Source organism: Anser anser (assembly GCF_964211835.1).
Source record: "Anser anser genome assembly, chromosome: W".
NCBI classification, from domain to species: Eukaryota; Metazoa; Chordata; class Aves; order Anseriformes; family Anatidae; genus Anser; species Anser anser.
Window position 1 is genome coordinate 14,281,553 of NC_139731.1, and position 17,418 is coordinate 14,298,970.

Genomic DNA, 17,418 nt, shown 5'->3' on the forward strand with positions numbered 1-17,418 from the left:
GGTTAAAGTAGTAGAGGAAGAGAAAAGAAAAACAACTTTATACTTTTTAAACTTTTTTGAGGGCTTTGAGTGCTTGTATTCTCTTTTGACTGCTCTCTGTGGGGCAGTGTTTCCTAGTGAGAGCTTTGTAATTTAACAGTGTCTTCAGCCAGTGGTACAAAGTTACTTCAAAAAGCATTTCTCCATCTAATAGAAGTCAGTTTGTCCATTTTTTAATAATTTAAGAGGTAGAATGTTTTATTTTCAAAGCAGAAGTGGGGTGAAGTATATGAACTGCCTTCTTTTTTAAAATTTTTTTAAAGGAATCTTTAAAGGCTGACTTCATAGTCTTTGTTACTTCATCATAGTTGCTTATAAGTTATCTTGCATCACCTGTCCTTGGTCTTCAAAATTGCATTTAAGTTTATAGAGCAGAATGAAAACAAATGAAAACTTGTATTTACTCTACTAAAATACTTGGAGTTGAATATTAAAAGAAATAAATCTTTCCTTGAGCATTTTTTCACATCTCATTTTTTTTCACTAGTAGAAAAAATGTGATATATTATGAAATTACATTGTTCCCTTTTAAAGCAGACAAAAACAAAACAAAACAAACAAAAAAACCACAACTATTTCCCCTTAGTAATACATCTGTTTAATGTCAGCAATGTTCATATTCCATAGTATATAGGATATGTGCATTTAATTTTAGCAAACTATGAAAAAATATGAATAGATAGCTACTCAGCCTTTGTAGTCAAAGTCTTATTCGGGTATTTGGGGTGTTTTTTTTTGATTGTTTGTTTTGTTTTGTTTTTCCTTTAATGTGTGCATGTGGTCTTGCTCCTTAATCTGGTTTAAATTCTTAAACTAGTAGCTGAGGATTTCCATGGCACAGGAGCTCTTCAGTAGTGTAAAGGACCATTGGCAGTTAAAAACTGTTCTATTCTGTGTCAAATTTGTTGTAAATGGGTTTTATCTCTTAATTTAATCACTAATGATTAATGAAAGTAGGTCTGGTTTCATCTTTACTTTTCACTCTAAGATTTTTTTTGTGACGTAGCTATATAACTTATGATAAAGCTGAATTACACTGCAGTTCTAAGAAGATCAGGTAGTATACAAGAGGATTCAGAGCTGTTACTGATAGTTGCCTTCCAAATTCTGTAGCAGTATCTTTCGTTGACTGTCCTTTTTTATAGTCTGCAACTATCTTGTGTGCAGAAGGAGGTCCCTACAAACCATGAGAGTTCAGTCTTGGCTAATGAAACAGTCGAATAGGTATTGAAGAATCTGATGCATTATGAATTAATCTTCTAGAAGAGTTTGTAATCTGCTCTTTGTCAGTGGACAGTGTTCTCTGTTGCTAAAGAAATTATTGGAAAAGATCTGAAAAAGGCAACAATAGTTCTTTCTAAACAGTTGTCTTTTTTATTCTTATATTATGATAAGATAAAAATAAAAAACAAGCAGGAAGAGAATGGTAAAGTAAGTTAAACAGAGTTTCAAGAACAATAGAAATAGTTTCAGGATTTGCAGGATATAAGTAAGTAATATATGGAATGATTTGTCAAGTTTTATCTAGAAAACAGAATGCTGGTGAATTTGTGAGTATGTTTAAAGAAATGTTATGAAGAAACCAGAGGTTTTTTTCTTTCATTTTTGGCAGATGATCACTGTGAATGCTTCGTTGTTCCCCAGCTCTATTACTAATTCTTTGATAGCAGTTGGAAATGATGGTCTTCAAGAAAGAGACAGAATGGTTCGAGCATGTATAGCCATTATCTGTGAACTAGGTAAGATAACTGGAAGCTAATTAAGAAAACTTTACATGGTTGTCATCAGTTTTCTAAGGGATTCTCTTCTGTGAGTTCATATTAAATATATTTTATTCAAATAATAAAGAGGATTTGTTTAATAACTAAGGAATCAGATGTTTGATGTTCTTAATTTCCATTGATGATTAGAGGACTGGAGCACCTGTCATACAAGGACAGTCTGAGAGAACTGGGCTTGTTTAGCCTGGGAAAGAGAAGACTGAGGGGAGACCTCATGAATGTGTATAAATATCTGAGGGGAGGGTGTCGAGAGGATGGAGCTGGTCTCTTTTCAGTTGTGCCCAGCGACAGGACAAGAGGCAACGGGCACAAGCTGAAGCACAGGAAGTTCCGTCTGAATGTGAGAGGGCATTTCTTTAGTGTGAGGGTGACAGAGCACTGGGACAGGTTGCCCAGAGAGGTTGTGCAATCTCCTTCTCTGGAGATATTCAAAACCCGCCTGGATGCCATCCTGCGCAATGTGCTCTGGGTGATCGTGCTTGGCAGGGGGTTGGACTAGATGGTCTTCAGAGGGTCCTTCCAACCTTGGCCAGTCTGTGATTCTGTGTGATTTCATAGGTTTAATCATTAGTTTAATATAAACCAAAATCACTTCAACTTAAAATGGAAATCTCTTAAGTGAAGTACCTGAAAATTTCAATTTTTGTGTTACCTTAAAAATGTTTCCTTGCTAAGGTTGATTTTTCTAAAATTAATGGATTGGAAGTAGTGAGAAATCCATGAAGTGTTATCAAATGTAACAGTGCTCAGAGAACTACAAAATATTTTCCTTAAAATTTTTTTACAGTGAGTACTGTAGTTAGCTGGCTTCTGGAAATCAGTATTTGTGTCTATGTAAAAGTTACTTGGACAGTGATCTATACTAAATCCCTATACATGTGTGTGGGTACTGATTTTTAAAGTATTTTCAGTTTTGTATCAATCAGTCCGAAATAACTTCAGCTTTTTCAAGATGCAGTCTTCCGTTTGTATTGGGCTTACATGACAAGGTTTTGGTAGCAGAGGGGCTGCAGGGGTGGCCTCTGTGAGGAGTCCAGAAGCTGTTCCATGTTAGATAAGAGCCAGTTCCAGATGGCTTCAAAAGTGACCCACTGCTGGCCAGAGCCAAGCCAGCAAATGACATTGGTTGTGCCTCTGGGAGAACAGACTTAAGAAAGGGAAAAACCTGCTGCGCAACAGCAGCTGGGAGAGAGGAGTGAGAATCCTCCCTGCAGACACCAAGGTCAGTGAAGAAGGAGGGGGAGGAGGCGCTCCAGGTGCCAGAGCAGAAGTTCCCCTGCAGCCCATGGAGAGGAGTCCCCACAGGGGCAGGTGATCAAGTGGGAGCTGCCACCCACAGGGGACCCATGTGAGAGCAGTCCATTCCTGAAGAATGGACCTCGTGGTACGGACCCATATTAGAGCAGTTCTTGAAGAGCTGCTGTCTGTGGGAAGCCCATGCAGGATCTTTTTGGGAAGGATGGCATCCCATGGGAAGGACCCCACGTTAGAGCAGGGGCAGAGAGTGACCATGAAGGAGAGGAAGAGATGAAGGGTCCCTGTCCTTATCTCAACCCTTGAGCCCTTTTCCATTTTATTTTCTCCCCCTCTTCCTTTGAGGAGGGGGAGTGAGAGAGCAGTGTGGTTGAGTTTAGCTAGTCAGCAGTGTGATATTACCACACTGTTTTAAAGAAATAAGTAATCTGTTAGTCTTTTATATTCTAGAATAAATATTTTTATCCGTGTCAGTCCAGTGATGTACAAAATATTTTTGTGGGGAAATCTAAGCTCTACTGTATGGAAACTTGGTTGGAAATAAGCTGGGAAATCAGTGCACCATGGTGACTGCCTGTTCAGAATTTTATTTGATGATAAATTAATCCAAAATATCATTTCATTGCTAACATCAGTTCCATTAAAAGCTTTATTTGTTCCTCAGCAGTGTTCAGGAAGAAAAAGATAAGACACGCTTGCTGTTTAGTACGTATATTGGAAGTCTTGAAATATTTTCTTTCCTATCACTCATTGAAGTCACATATTTTTCTTCATTTAGCACTTCAGAATCCCGAGGTGGTGGCTCTTCAGGGTGGTTTAAATACCATCTTGAAAAATGTGATCGATTGTCATCTTAGCCGAATAAATGAGGCTCTGGTAACTACAGTTTTGCACCTCATTAATCATCCAAAGACCAGACAGTATGTGCGAGCAGATGTAGAATTAGAGGTGGGTTCAACTTTACTTATTTAGTAACAGAAATTAAACACTGTATTAGTAATAAAAAAGTTTAATTTTCACTTCGGGTTTCACTCTGTTCATGCAAAATGTTTAAAATGTTTTAGGCCAAGACAATAATGATTTATAAAGAAGGAATAACATGACAAATTGGAGTGGGACTGATGAAAGGGCAAAACCCATTAACTGTATTCTCATGTGAAAGTAATGCATGTCTTTCTTTTTGTTTAGCGAATTCTAGCTCCTTACACAGATTTTCACTACAGACATAATCCAGACACAGCAGAAGGACAACTCAAGTAAGTGTTAGGGCTGGTACTTGTGCTGCCAGTTGTGTTCATGGTATTGTAATTAAACTGTTTTTCTTTCCAAAGTGGCAAAATAAAAGCAGTGAGCTATTACTAAACTATTTAAAGTTGAATACAGTAGCTGGTTAGAATGCAACTTCCTAAAACATTGTTAGGAATTAAGATTTTAAAAGGGAAAACTAGGTTTACCTGTCTTTCCTTCCCCATTAGATTTCTTTCACTTTAATAAAAAGTTTTCACAGTCATTATTTCTTACTTCAGGTATGAGTTTCTTTTTATCTTGCTTTAAACATCCACAATAGGGAGTTTATATTTGAGCTGGTTTTATGTTTGATGGTTGTATGTTCAGGCTCAGAGGGTTAAGGCATTTTACTGTGCCTGGGGGCCAGTAACAAGTGGAGTACCACAGGGGTCTAGCTTGAAACCTGTCCTGAAACCATCTTCATCAGTAACCTGGAGGAGGGGATGGACTGCACTCTCATGAAGTTTACAGATGATAAACTGGGGGGAACAGCTGATAGAGTTAAGGACATCACTGACATGCAGAGAGACTTTAGTCTGGAAGAGTGGGCCAAAAGGAACCTGATGAAATACAGCAAGGGCAGATGCAGAGTTCTGTGCCTGGGAGGAAACACAACGCAATGAAGTGGGCTGTGGGCCTGACTAGGCAGGGAGCAGTTCTGGTAAGACAGTGTGCCCAGGTGGCTAAGGTTAACAGTATGTTGGGCTATGCATAGCCAGCAGGTTGAGGGATGTGATTATTCTCTTCTATTTTGTACTTGTTAAAATTCACGCAAACCACTGCATCCAGTTTTGAGCCTCCCAGCTCAAGATGGTCAGGGAGCTGGAGCACATCCTGTGAGGGGAAGCTTGGGGAACATCCTTTCTAATACCTATGAAGAGGTTATCAAGAAGATGTAGTCAGACCCTTCATGGTGGTGCATGGTGTGAGGAAAAGAAACAGCAGAGAGAAATCGAAACGAGAAGTTCCAACTTGATATAAGGAAAAACAAATTTCTGTGAGGCTAGTCAAGTTGGAAAAGGCTGTCCCAGAGAAGTCCTGCAGCCTTCATCCTTGAAAGTTTTTGAGACTTGACTGGATAAAGCCCTGAGTATAACCTGGTCTGGTCTCATAGGTGACACCTTCTTTGTGCAATAGTTTAGAGACCTCCTGAGGTCACTTCCAACTTGACTTACACAATGTGTGTGTATGTTTTTGTTGTTTTTGTTGTTGTTTGTTTGGTTTTGTTTTTTAAACCATCAAATGGCAGTAGATGCTTAGGTCTGGGTAACTGAATCAGTGTCCAATTCCTTAGGCCCCTGCTGTAGTCTCGCTGTCAGTGGGGGCATCAAAGTGATTAATCTGATAGACCAAATATAGATATTTAGTTTGTGATCCTTCTGCCGTAGAAACTCCACTGGAAAATAAAAAGTAACAATGCTTAAAAATTCTAATCTTTGTGTGTGTGTACATATTGCTTAAATAATATATACACACAAATATATACTTCCGTAAAAGATTTTTCTTAGTCTTGATTTTGTTCCCCATCCAAAATCTCAGTTAACTACTTATTACTTGCTATGTTAATAACACTGTTTTACAGTAATTAACTGTGTATTGTGACATTTGTTGTTATATGACAGAGAAGACAGAGAAGCACAGTTCTTAGCTAGTAAAATGGGAATAGTCGCAGCATTTCGATCATGGGCAGGTAAGATTTCTTTGTTAGTTTGTTTTAAGTTGGATGACTGGCAAGGACATTTCAGTGTAAAGGAATTGTTTATTTAAGCCCAGAATCTGTCTCTCTTGGTCTATCTTCTATCGGTGTCTTCCTATAATAGTACTAAGATGTGTTTTGATATTGTCAAATTTGAGGACTTGTACGTAGTTTTTTTTGACTAACTCTACTGACAAGATGCAGCTTTTTCAGTATAGAATACCTTGTACCTTGTATAGAATACCTTGTATAGAATACAGTTGTACTTTGATGGTAGTGCTTGACATTTGATGGGTGAAGAGTTATTGAAAATAGCTTCATATCATAAGAATTAGTCTTTGAGATTGTTCTGCCAATGTAAATAAGAAATCTATTTGTCTATACAAAGAATTTTCAACAGAATAGTTTCAGTAGCACCTGCTTTTATCAAGTGGTATAGTTGATAAATCCCAATATGGACATAGTTTTGGATTTTTCATGTAGAAGACATTTCTAAATCAAAAAAGTAGGTTTTTGCATTTTTCTAAATCCCTTCTCTGTAATATTATAATACCTAACATGGAGTTACTGCCTCAAGGGCTGCTTCTTTTTTTAGTCAAGTCAATGTCTTGCAAATAAACTAAATCAGTTGATATGACCACCTAACAAAATTTTGGATAGGCTTTTTAAAGGCTATACTTAGGAAAGATTCAGATTGTATAGAAAGCATTTTGATTTGCAAGACTATTTGCATTATTTTTAATGTTCTGAAAATATTCAGTAAGCTTAATTTAACATCCAGGTATCCTTTAAAAGTCTCGTGTTCTCACTTGATTGGGGAGGAAACTTGGAGAGTTTGTGACAACTTTAGAGGTTCTAAAAAGCAGTTTCTGTTAGGGATATTGCTACATTTTTCCCAATTCACACTTAGAACTAATAGCATAAGCCTGAAAAGTTCAAGTGACTGAAGAAACAGTTGTCTTGGAATACATTACTTGCTGTGGTACTTTTACTGTTACATGTTCTTTCTTTCTGTTTTGTTTTTTATATTATTTATGTTGGAAGCTAAGATATTAAAAATGTTTTTGGTACAAAAATGTCCTCACAGTGTCAGTCTTCCCAAAGGGCATATAGCAAAAAAGTCTGAGGGTGTTTTGTTTTTGTTGGGTTTTTGTTTTGGCTTTTTGGGTGTTTTATTTATTTATTTATACCTGTCTGGACTTTCTGCTGTTGAAAAATTCTGGAGACGAGTGCTGCTTATCTGGGAAAAGATGATTAAAAACAGTGCACAGAGGATATCATTCCAAATATATTTAAACTTGCTGTTTAGAATTCACCTGAGATTAAAAAGGAACTAAATAGTTTGTTAGGTTAAGATAGTGCTCACAGTTCTGCCTATATCTTTCAGGTTTAAGATTAATTCTTTATTTACAATTTTGTCTTTTCTTTCTGAAGTTTCTTTGATGTAAATGTTTTCTGCAGATAACTTGAAAATACTGTTCACAGTGGAAAGGGCAAAAATATAGCTTTTATATAGTCTATAGTTTTTAGTGAGGGAACAAGGTTTTGCAGTTAAATATACTGATTAAAATTGATTAGAAGATGACAATGTAAAGGTGGAAAATGTTAATCAGTAATTTTTATCATCTGTGCTTGCACACAAACTGGAAATCAAATTTAACATTGTCTAATATTTATTTTTTGGTGTTTGGTGAGGAAATATTACTATGTATTTAATGTTTTTTTAGGTATTATCAGTCTGTGCAAACCTGGGAATTCTGGGATTCAGTCTCTTATTGGGGCACTCTGTATACCAAATATGGAAATACGGGTAGGTGGTAAATATTTAGTACTGAAACAGGAATAATATTGGATGTCTTAATTCACATATTCTCACAATTTTTTAATAATTTAGTGGTCTAAATACAGACCACTAGCCACCAATTACAAGACCACTAGCCTTGAGTTTACTTGACCCCCAACTTTGAGTCTATAATGCCATTATAAATTTCCTGTGTAATCTTAAGCAAGCTGCTTTCTTTTTCTGTGTCCATAAAGTGAGAATTGAGGCACATCCTGCATGTCTTTTAATTGCTACAAATAGAAAGTAGGCATTAGGAAAGGTACATCACTTGCATAGACTCACACTAGATCAATAGTACATAAATTAATTTTTGCTCTGGCCACAAGTAAAAGCAAATTCACAATAGCTGTAGTTAAGAGTTTAAAGCATTAAATTTGAGTTGAATAAAAATGTTTCTTCCCAATTACTGCCTAAACTAATAAGTTGATGGTCACAGCAGTAACTGTTGTAAAAAACTGCAATCCAAATAGCCTAAGATTCTATAGAATTCAAAGTGATAATATAGTTCTAAAGTGAGCAATCACCTTTTCTTCTCCAGAGTCCTTTAGATTATGAAAATATGCATGTTATCAAAAAAGAAACTCCCAAAGAGACACCAATTTTAGCACACTATAAAAATCTCAACTGTAGTGTTCTTTTTTTAATAGTGAACAAAAAGGCCATTTTTTGTGAATCTATAAAATTGCTGCCTTTTTTTTTTTTTGTAGGGAGGTCTGCTTGAGGTTCTCTATGATATATTTCGCCTTCCTCTCCCTGTTGTCACAGAAGAATTTATTGAGGCACTTCTCAGTGTAGGTAAGTATTTGGAACCAGTCCACGCAATAATTCTGTCTATTATACTCTTCTACAAATTTGAACCCTTTACTGTTTCCTCTGTGTTGCAAATTATGTCAATATCAACTGTTTCATCACAGAATTCATTGGGTGTTCTGAAGTCCCGTTTAAAATCCTTTATCAACAATTAAGTGTTGATCAAGCTACTAGAAGTCTAACTTTCTTCTAACATCCTTACTATATCAGTTGTAAGTTTGATAGAAGAGCAGTAGTGGAACATAATGGAACATTTACACAAAAGACTGTATAATACTAGAAATTAGACTTCTTTAAAATGTTAAAAGCATTAGCAGTGTATAAGTGCTGGTGAATGTCACAGAAAAGTTATTAGAATCATAGAATCACTTAGGTTGGAAAAGACTTCCAAGATCATCAAGTCCAACCGTTAACCAAGCACTGCCAAGTCCACCACTAAACCATGTCACTAAGCACCACATCTACATGTCTTTTGAATACCTCCAGGGATGGTGACTCAACCGCTTCCCTGAACAGCCTGTTCCAATATCTCACAACCCTTTCAGCGAAGAAATTTTTCCTAATATCCAACCTAAACCTCAATGGAAATGGCAACTTGAGGCCAATTCCTCTTGTCCTATTGCTTGTTGCTTGGGAGAAGAGACCAACCCCCACCCCACTACAGCCTCCTTTGAGTTTTAGGGAGTGATAAGGTCTCCCCTGAGCCTCCTTTTTTTCTAGGCTAAACAACCCCAGTTCCCTTAACTGCTTCTCAGAAGACTTCTAGACCCTTCACCAGTTTTGTTGCCCTTCTTTGGGATACGCTTCAGCACCTCAATGTCCTTCTTGTAGTGAGGGGCCCAAAACTGAACACAGTACTCGAGGCGCGGCCTCACCAGACCCAAGTACAGAGGGACAATCACTTCCTTAGTCCTGCTGGCCACGCTATTTATGATACAAGCCAGGATGCTGTTGGCCTTCTTGGCCACCTGGGCACACTGCTGGCTCATATTCAGCTGGTTATCGACCAATACACCCAGGTATTTGGAACTTTCTACTGGGCAGCTTTCCAGCCACTATTCCCCCAAAAGTGGGAAAAGTGTCTTTTAAAAAAGTGTCTTTTTCTATATATTGTGTATGTGCTAATTATCCCCGCTGCACTTCAGCAGACTTACTTTTACTTGGGCAAATGCATGTGTTTTCATGTCTATATTTAGCAAAGTTAGTCTTTTATGTTTAGAATTATTCCTTTGTAAACCTTAAGAATATCCTCTGCTTTGTCTCACAAAAGTGTAAGTCTGAAAAGAGCAAGTCTCAGCCTTTAATGTTCCGTCATTTTCCAAACTCTGGTTATAAATGTGTGTCATAGCCTTGACTATAAAAGTTTAATCCTTGTTCTGCACTTATAAATACTTCATTCTTTGTTATAAACTTGTAACTTTGCTACATACAGATGTGCATTTTAAAATTTTAGGTGTTACAAGGTTTTCTGTTAAACAAGTTTAATGTGTTTATGAATTGGAAATTTCATTATTTTGGTTGATGAAGTCTTTGTTCTAGCTTCGAAGTTAGCATCACTTTGTGCAAGGGCGTGGATTAGATGACTTGTCAAAGATTCCTTCGGACATAAAATTTTCTATAATTTAAAACCTGTTGGAATAGCTGTTGATAAGAACTATTATTTACCCACAACCATTAAAATAACACTATGAAATCCAGTGTTATAATTAACATTTTTGGGTGTTGGTTTTTGTGTGTGTGAGTTTTTTTTTTGTTTGTTTGTTTTAGATCCAAGCAGGTTTCAGGACTGCTGGAGACTTTCTGATGGCTTTGTAGCAGCTGAAGCTAAAACTATATTACCCTATAGAGCCAGATCAAGGTGGGCATTTCATGAACTCAGTCTAAACTGTTGTTTTTTGTTATTGTTGACAAAATAATCATTTTTCTCTTGCAGAAATAATAGAAATGTACTTTCTAAACTGTTTGCTTTTTTTTTTTCTCCTTAGACCTGATCTCATGGATAATTATTTGGCTTTAGTGCTTTCAGCTTTTATTAACAATGGACTTCTAGAGGTAACTGATGACTTCAAGTATAAATAGATGCTTGTTACTTTTCTCCTATAAATATTAAAAATAAAATACATTACATTGTATACATCCTACATTAAGTGTTGTATTTTTTTTTAACTTTTTTGAAGGGTCTGGTTGAAGTAATCACAAGTAGTGATGACCATGTATCTGTTAGAGCAACTATTCTTTTAGGAGAACTTTTGCACATGGTAAGTAAGACTCATTGGAAATAGGTATTTTCTAGCATAGCTTTGAATTTTTTAGGAACTTGGAGCATCTACTTTTCATCAAAATAATGGGTTGTTTTATATTATTCCATATGGCACTTTATATATGACAGCATGACTTAACAGGAAGGCAGTTAATCCCCATCTCTCAAACTCTCACCAGTTCTACTCCTTGCCTCAGTAGCCAGTTGTATTTTTAAGCTGGAGTCCTGCAAACTCACTCATCTGTTACCGTGTTTGCGAAAAGGACTACTTCTGTTTTTTGCTTTTCTTTGAGTGATGGGAGCAGTAGCAGCACAGAATCATAGAATGGTTTGGGTTGGAAGGGACCTTAAAGATCATCTAGTTCCAACCCCCCAGCCATGGGCAGGGACACCTCCCACTAGACCAGGTTGCTCAAAGCCCCATCCAACCTGGCCTTAAACACTTCCAGGGATGGGGCATCCACAACTTCTCTGGGCAAGCTGTTCCAGTGCCTCGCCACCCTCATAGTAAATAATTTCTTCCTTATATATCATCTAAATCTACCCTCTTTTAGTTTAAAGCAATTACCCTTTGTGCTATTGCCACAATCCCTGTTAAAGAGTCCCTCCCCAGCTTTCCTCTAGGCCCCCTTAAAGTATTGGAAGGCTGCTATAAGGTCTCCTCAGAGCCTTCTCTTCTCCAGGCTGAACAACCCCCAACTCTCTCAGCCTGTCTTCATAGAAGAGGTGCTCCAGCCCCTTGATCATCTTTGTGGCCCTCCTCTGGACTCATTCTCATACTTCCATGTTCTTCTTGTGCTGGCGGCCTCAGAGCTGAACGCAGTACTCCAGGTGGGGTCTCACAAGAGCAGAACAGAGGGGGAGAATCACCTCCCTTGACCTGCTGGCCACACTGCTTTTGTTGCAGCCCAAGATATGTTTGGCTTTTCGGGCTGCAAGCACACCCAGCCTGTATTTGTGCTTGGGATTGCCCTGGCCCAGGTGCAGGACCTTGCCCTTGGCCTTGTTGAACCTCATGAGGTTCTCACAGGCCCACCTCTTAAGCCTGTCAAGGTCCCTCTGGATGGCTTTCCTTCCCTCCAGTGTGTCGACTGCACCACACAGCTTGCTTAGCTTTCTGTCTTGCAGACTAGGTAGATGAAGCTTTTGCATGTTCAGCTTGATGTGGCTGGAGCATTTCATATTACTCATTCAGGCAACTCACAACTTGCAGTGCACTTTCAGCATTGCTATAGGTATCCCTTGCGTAGCACAGAGATGCTGAAGGCACCTTGCTTCTTGCCTCTTCACTCTCCTTAGCTTATCTTTACAGTAGCTTCTCTTTTTCCTTTATTCTGCACCCTGACAAGATTAAAGTCTTTACCATTCCACAATGACAGGATTTATACTTACTTCAACAGATGGAGAGGAGAGGGAATTGTAAATTTATCCTACTGTATTTTTCTTGCTCGGGTTGTGCTAGCCTACTCCAGATGAAAACCAACCAACCAGAAAAACAAAACAAAACAAAACAAAAAAACCACAAACAAACCAAAACAACAAACAAAAACACATCCGTGCTTGAAGAACAGAACTTAACCTATTTTTTTCTGGTATAGAGTTGATTTTTTTTTTTCATATACACTCAAGTGCTACCTCACAGCCTGCTGAGGAGCTTAGAATTCTTCAGATATTTTTTTTTATTTCTGATTTTATATATTTTAGTATTTATACACATGACATAAGGATGAGTGGTGCTTTGCATGTTTTTGCATGTTACCACTTCAAAAACCACCAATACAAAAAATAAAAATTAGAAGGCTGAGTCCTAAAATTCTCTTTAATTGTATTTCAGATTGATTAATTAGATAAAATATTCAAAATGGTATGTGTAATTATTGCTCTGACATTATGCAAAAGTTAATTTTGTTTTCATGCATTTGTGAAAGTCTTGTGAAAAGTGGTAGGTTCTTCAAAAGCTTATCCTTAAGAGATGGCTAAAAATGTTGTAATATGTTATTCTAACAAGTCGTCTTTTTTGTTGTTTAGGCAAACACAATCCTTCCTCATTCTCACAGCCATCACCTACACTGCTTACCAACTCTAATGAATATGGCAGCATCTTTTGACATCATGAAAGAGAAGAGACTGTAAGAATTCCAAGTTACTCTTAAATGTTAAAATATGTCATTTTCCCCCTGCAGTGGAGTGAAAACCTACATTTGGTTGAAACCACCTCTGTCTTTATTTAAAAACAAACACATGCATATAGAAATACTCTGTGACACTTACTAGGGAAAAAGTTTCCAATGCATGATTCCAGAAGTGTGATATATTATAGTAACAATTTAGAAATTGAGAAATCCAGAAAGAAAGCTTTGATAGTCGTTTTCAGGACAATTTTACATATATTGCAATACTTTTTTCACATAATGTTTCTAAATGAACTATAAGACACTGTTTAACCAAGCAATGTCTGAGTCATGTTCTGTGTTTTTAACCTCTCTGTTGTCTCACATTTCTTTTTTTGGCATTTTGATGCAATTAAACTTTCCAACCTAAGAATGCTTGTGCCATTTTTTTCTTCTGTTTTCGTTTATCTATTGCTAATTAAATAGTAATTGACCAAATCAGTGAATCATTGGTGTGAACAAAAGCAAAAATGTAAAATTGGTAGGGGACTGTTTCTTAAACCCATTTTTTTCTGAAGGAAATGGTCATTGTAACAATAGTGCCTATGTTAAAACTTTCTGCTGCTTTTGTTTGGAGTTTGCAATGTTAATTTTTTCAATTCTTTTAATTTCCATTTAAATAAAAGAATTCATGAACAGAAATTTTGAATAATTTAGTGCAACATAATGCAGTGGCATGTTGTTAAAGCATCATTAAGAACTGTTTGGCACTCATGGTATTCAAATGAGGCATATGTGGACTTGAAACAAATGTTTATAGAAGCTTTTTATTCCTCATTGAACTAGAAAATCCGAGCTCTGTATAGATATAAAAAGGAGGATAAGCCCTTGGGGTTGTGGGGAGCAGGGGGAAGAGACAATTTACAAGAAATACTTTGTTAGACAAAGTTGATGCTAGCTCCCTCAATTCTCTACTGCAGAATTTTGTTCTACTGTGACATCTGGCAATACATTATCAAATTAAAACTTTACAATATCTTCTGTGAAGTCTGAAAGAAACCACTAATTGCAGAGTAGAAGCAAAGGTATCAATAAGGCTCATTCTTCAGTACTACTAATTCTTAAAGATAATTTTCTTTATAATTTCAAAATAAGACTGAAGTGTATGGATGATGTATGAAAACTTATACCAAGAAAAGTTTTTTTTTTTTTTTTTTAAATTTGGCTTCAGAATTGTTGGCAAACTCTTTCCTGAGCTATGCTTATTTAACTCAGTATACAGCACTGGAGTTCTTTAGTTAGATAACAGATGTCAATTATTGATTATAGTATTTTTTCTATTAGACGAGCAAGTGCTGCGCTGAACTGCTTAAAATGCTTTCATGAGATGAAGAAAAGAGGGCCAAAACCTTACAGCCTCCACTTAGATCATATTATTCAGAAAGCAATCTCAACCCACCAAAACCGGGATCAATACCATGTGCAGAAAGATATCTTTATTTTAAAGGTATTACCATTATTGATCTTTCAAAACTTAATTTGACTTTGTATTTTGGAGACTTAAATCCCACCATCTCCACCCAGCTTTACTTTCTGATTTAATTCTGAGTCATTTATCTAATTTTTGTATTTTTTTAATTTAATGTCTTCTAACTACTTGTGGATACCATATTGCGTTTTCTAGAACTTGAGTGAAATTACAATAATTTTAATGCTTTCTAGGCCCCATTGTGGTCTCCTGCTGTTAATTCTTAATACAGTACTGCAACTATGCAATTTACTCTCAGATGCAAATTACTGCAGAGCATAGCCCTTTAAGTGATTGTTACATGAACAGTAAGTGTATCATGTGACAACACTGACAACAGTAATGCAAAGAAACTTAATGTAACTTTTCATCTCTGTGTTCCAGGATACAGAAGAAGCACTTGTAATGAATCTGCGAGACAGCCAGGTTCTCAACCATAAAGAGAACCTTGAGTGGAATTGGAATTTGATAGGGACCATACTGAAGGTGAGCCTAAAAAGAGCATGACAGTATTCTTTTATGGAATTGTTTGAAAAAAAAAGTCTTTGTTTCACATGTGAGCTTTGACTTCTAATGTTAATTCCATATTATATGCCATAATCTGTTCTATTTCAGAAAATTCGGATGTCATGGATTTAATCAGTACTGATAGTCTCTTTGTATACAACCCTTAAACTGCGTGCGAAAAAACCCTACAGTTAAATTCACAAATTTCTTAATAAGCCCATATTAAATCTTATATAACTTTATTTGTATAGAAATAGACTTTATAGAAGGTGATATAATGACGTCCAAGTTACTAATACTTTAGACTTCAGTCCAAACTACATAGGAATACTGCCTTGTTTCATAGCATTTTTTTTCGTATAACGTGAACTGAAGGTTAAGGTTGGAGGTGGGTTATTGATCAAATTTAAGATGCTTAGACCAAGGCACATCTTAAAACTTCAGTAATACACAGTCTCGTTATATAATTTTTGAACTAATACCAATAGTCCCATAGCATCAAGTTTGTTACAAAATTAACACATCTTCGTAAAACACTTCATAACAGGAAATCTCTCTAACAGGCAGGGCATTATCTTAAATAGTGCACAGCTTTTAAGGGTCTACTTTTTTGAGCAGAAAACTTTCTTTAAGTAAGAAAACTTTGAGTAAGTACTCAGTATAGTTTTAAAGCCAAAATAACTCCTATCATTCTATGTATCAAAGCCATCCTTCTAGTGTTATCCTCAAGTAATGTTTTCTTAAGGTCTTCTTTACTGTGTTGTTATAAAGATGGTGAAAGTACAAAAAAGGATTCATAGTGACAGACATAATCAAGAATATACTTTAAAAATATATATATTTCTGTGTGTTTTTTCAGGGACTGATAAACTTGAGAAAGCAAAAATCTGTCTGATATAAAGACCTAAATAGGTACATGACAGTAACTTTGCTCCACTAAATTTTACTTGTTTACAGGCTTTTTACTGTAATATTACTAAATTTACGTTAATCAGATATTTTTATCTTTGACTCAGTAATAAAGATATTATCAAGAAACTGTTTTTCAGAATCTCACGTTTAATTAGTCTGTGTAGTACTTCGATAATGGAAATTTTATTCAGTTGACCACTAATATTTTTTCCCTGAAATTTAAAAGCAGAAAAGCTTCTAGGTCAAGCTGTCAATTTCCCTGCTATCTCAGACATGCACTGCAGTATATTTTATAGTGTCATGTCAAACAGTTTTAAATGTCACAAAATTAGTGACTTCTGTCTTTCAGAATGAGAAGTTACTGTGTTTTCTGGTTAAATTCTAACCACTTCTTTTCCTGTTTACATTGCTTTTGTATAGTTTAACAGAACTGTCCATCTTTGGTCACTGAATGAGCATGATTCCAGTGTTTGGACTTCATTATCTCATGTGGCTATACACCTCCTTCCTATCTCTGCAACAGCCTTATAGCTGTGGAGAGCATCAGAATTGCACAATGGTTAGGGTTTGAAGGGACCTCTGGAGGTCATCTGGTCCAACCCCTCTGCTCAAGCAGGGCCATGTAGAGCAGGTTGCTCAGGACTATGTCCAGAAGGCTTTTAAAGATCTCACAGAATCACAGAATCACAGAATCGTCTAGGTTGGAAGAGACCTCCAAGATCACCCAGTCCAACCTCTGACCTAACACTAACAAGTCCTCCACTAAACCGTATCACTAAGCTCAACATCTAAACGTCTCTTAAAGACCTCCAGGGATGGTGACTCAACCACTTCCCTGGGCAGCCCATTGCAACGCCTAACAACCCTTTCGGTAAAGAAGTTCTTCCTAATATCCAACCTAAACCTCCCCTGGCACAACTTTAGCCCATTCCCCCTCGTCCTGTCACCAGGCACATGGGAGAACAGACCAACCCCTACCTATAGAGAGCGATAAGGTCACCCCCGAGCCTCCTCTTCTCCAGGCTGAACAATCCCAGCTCCCTCAGCCGCTCCTCGTAAGCCTTGTTCTCCAGACCCCTCACCAGCTTCGCTGCCCTTCTCTGGACTCTCTCGAGCACCTCCATGTCCTTCTTGTAGCGAGGGGCCCAAAACTGAACACAGTACTCGAGGTGCGGCCTCACCAGAGCCGAGTACAGGGGCACAATCACTTCCCTAGACCTGCTGGCCACGCTGCTTCTTATACAAGCCAGGCTGCTGTTGGCCTTCTTGGCCACCTGAGCACACTGCTGGCTCATATTCAGCCAACTATCAACCAGTACTCCCAGGTCCTTCTCTGCCAGGCAGCTTTCCAACCACTCATCTCCCAGCCTGTAGCTCTGCTTGGGGTTGT

The 17,418-nt window shown here is 37.2% G+C and overlaps 1 protein-coding gene across 13 annotated transcripts in view; it reads left to right on the forward strand.

Annotated features, from left to right (window-relative positions):
* LOC310888779 (rapamycin-insensitive companion of mTOR-like) overlaps positions 1–17,418 on the forward strand; it is a 215,487-nt gene that overhangs the window by 125,775 nt on the left and 72,294 nt on the right. For 12 of the 13 annotated variants that reach the window (XM_083815835.1, XM_083815844.1, XM_083815838.1 and 9 more), the window contains 12 exons: positions 1,652–1,778; positions 3,853–4,022; positions 4,263–4,330; positions 5,984–6,051; positions 7,785–7,867; positions 8,608–8,695; positions 10,478–10,568; positions 10,696–10,762; positions 10,888–10,968; positions 12,999–13,099; positions 14,426–14,588; positions 14,994–15,095. In XM_083815835.1, the coding sequence (XP_083671961.1) occupies positions 1,652–1,778; positions 3,853–4,022; positions 4,263–4,330; positions 5,984–6,051; positions 7,785–7,867; positions 8,608–8,695; positions 10,478–10,568; positions 10,696–10,762; positions 10,888–10,968; positions 12,999–13,099; positions 14,426–14,588; positions 14,994–15,095 (1,209 nt within the window). The remainder of the gene's footprint in view (positions 1–1,651; positions 1,779–3,852; positions 4,023–4,262; positions 4,331–5,983; positions 6,052–7,784; positions 7,868–8,607; positions 8,696–10,477; positions 10,569–10,695; positions 10,763–10,887; positions 10,969–12,998; positions 13,100–14,425; positions 14,589–14,993; positions 15,096–17,418) is intronic. The other variant, XM_083815840.1, reaches the window with a different exon arrangement.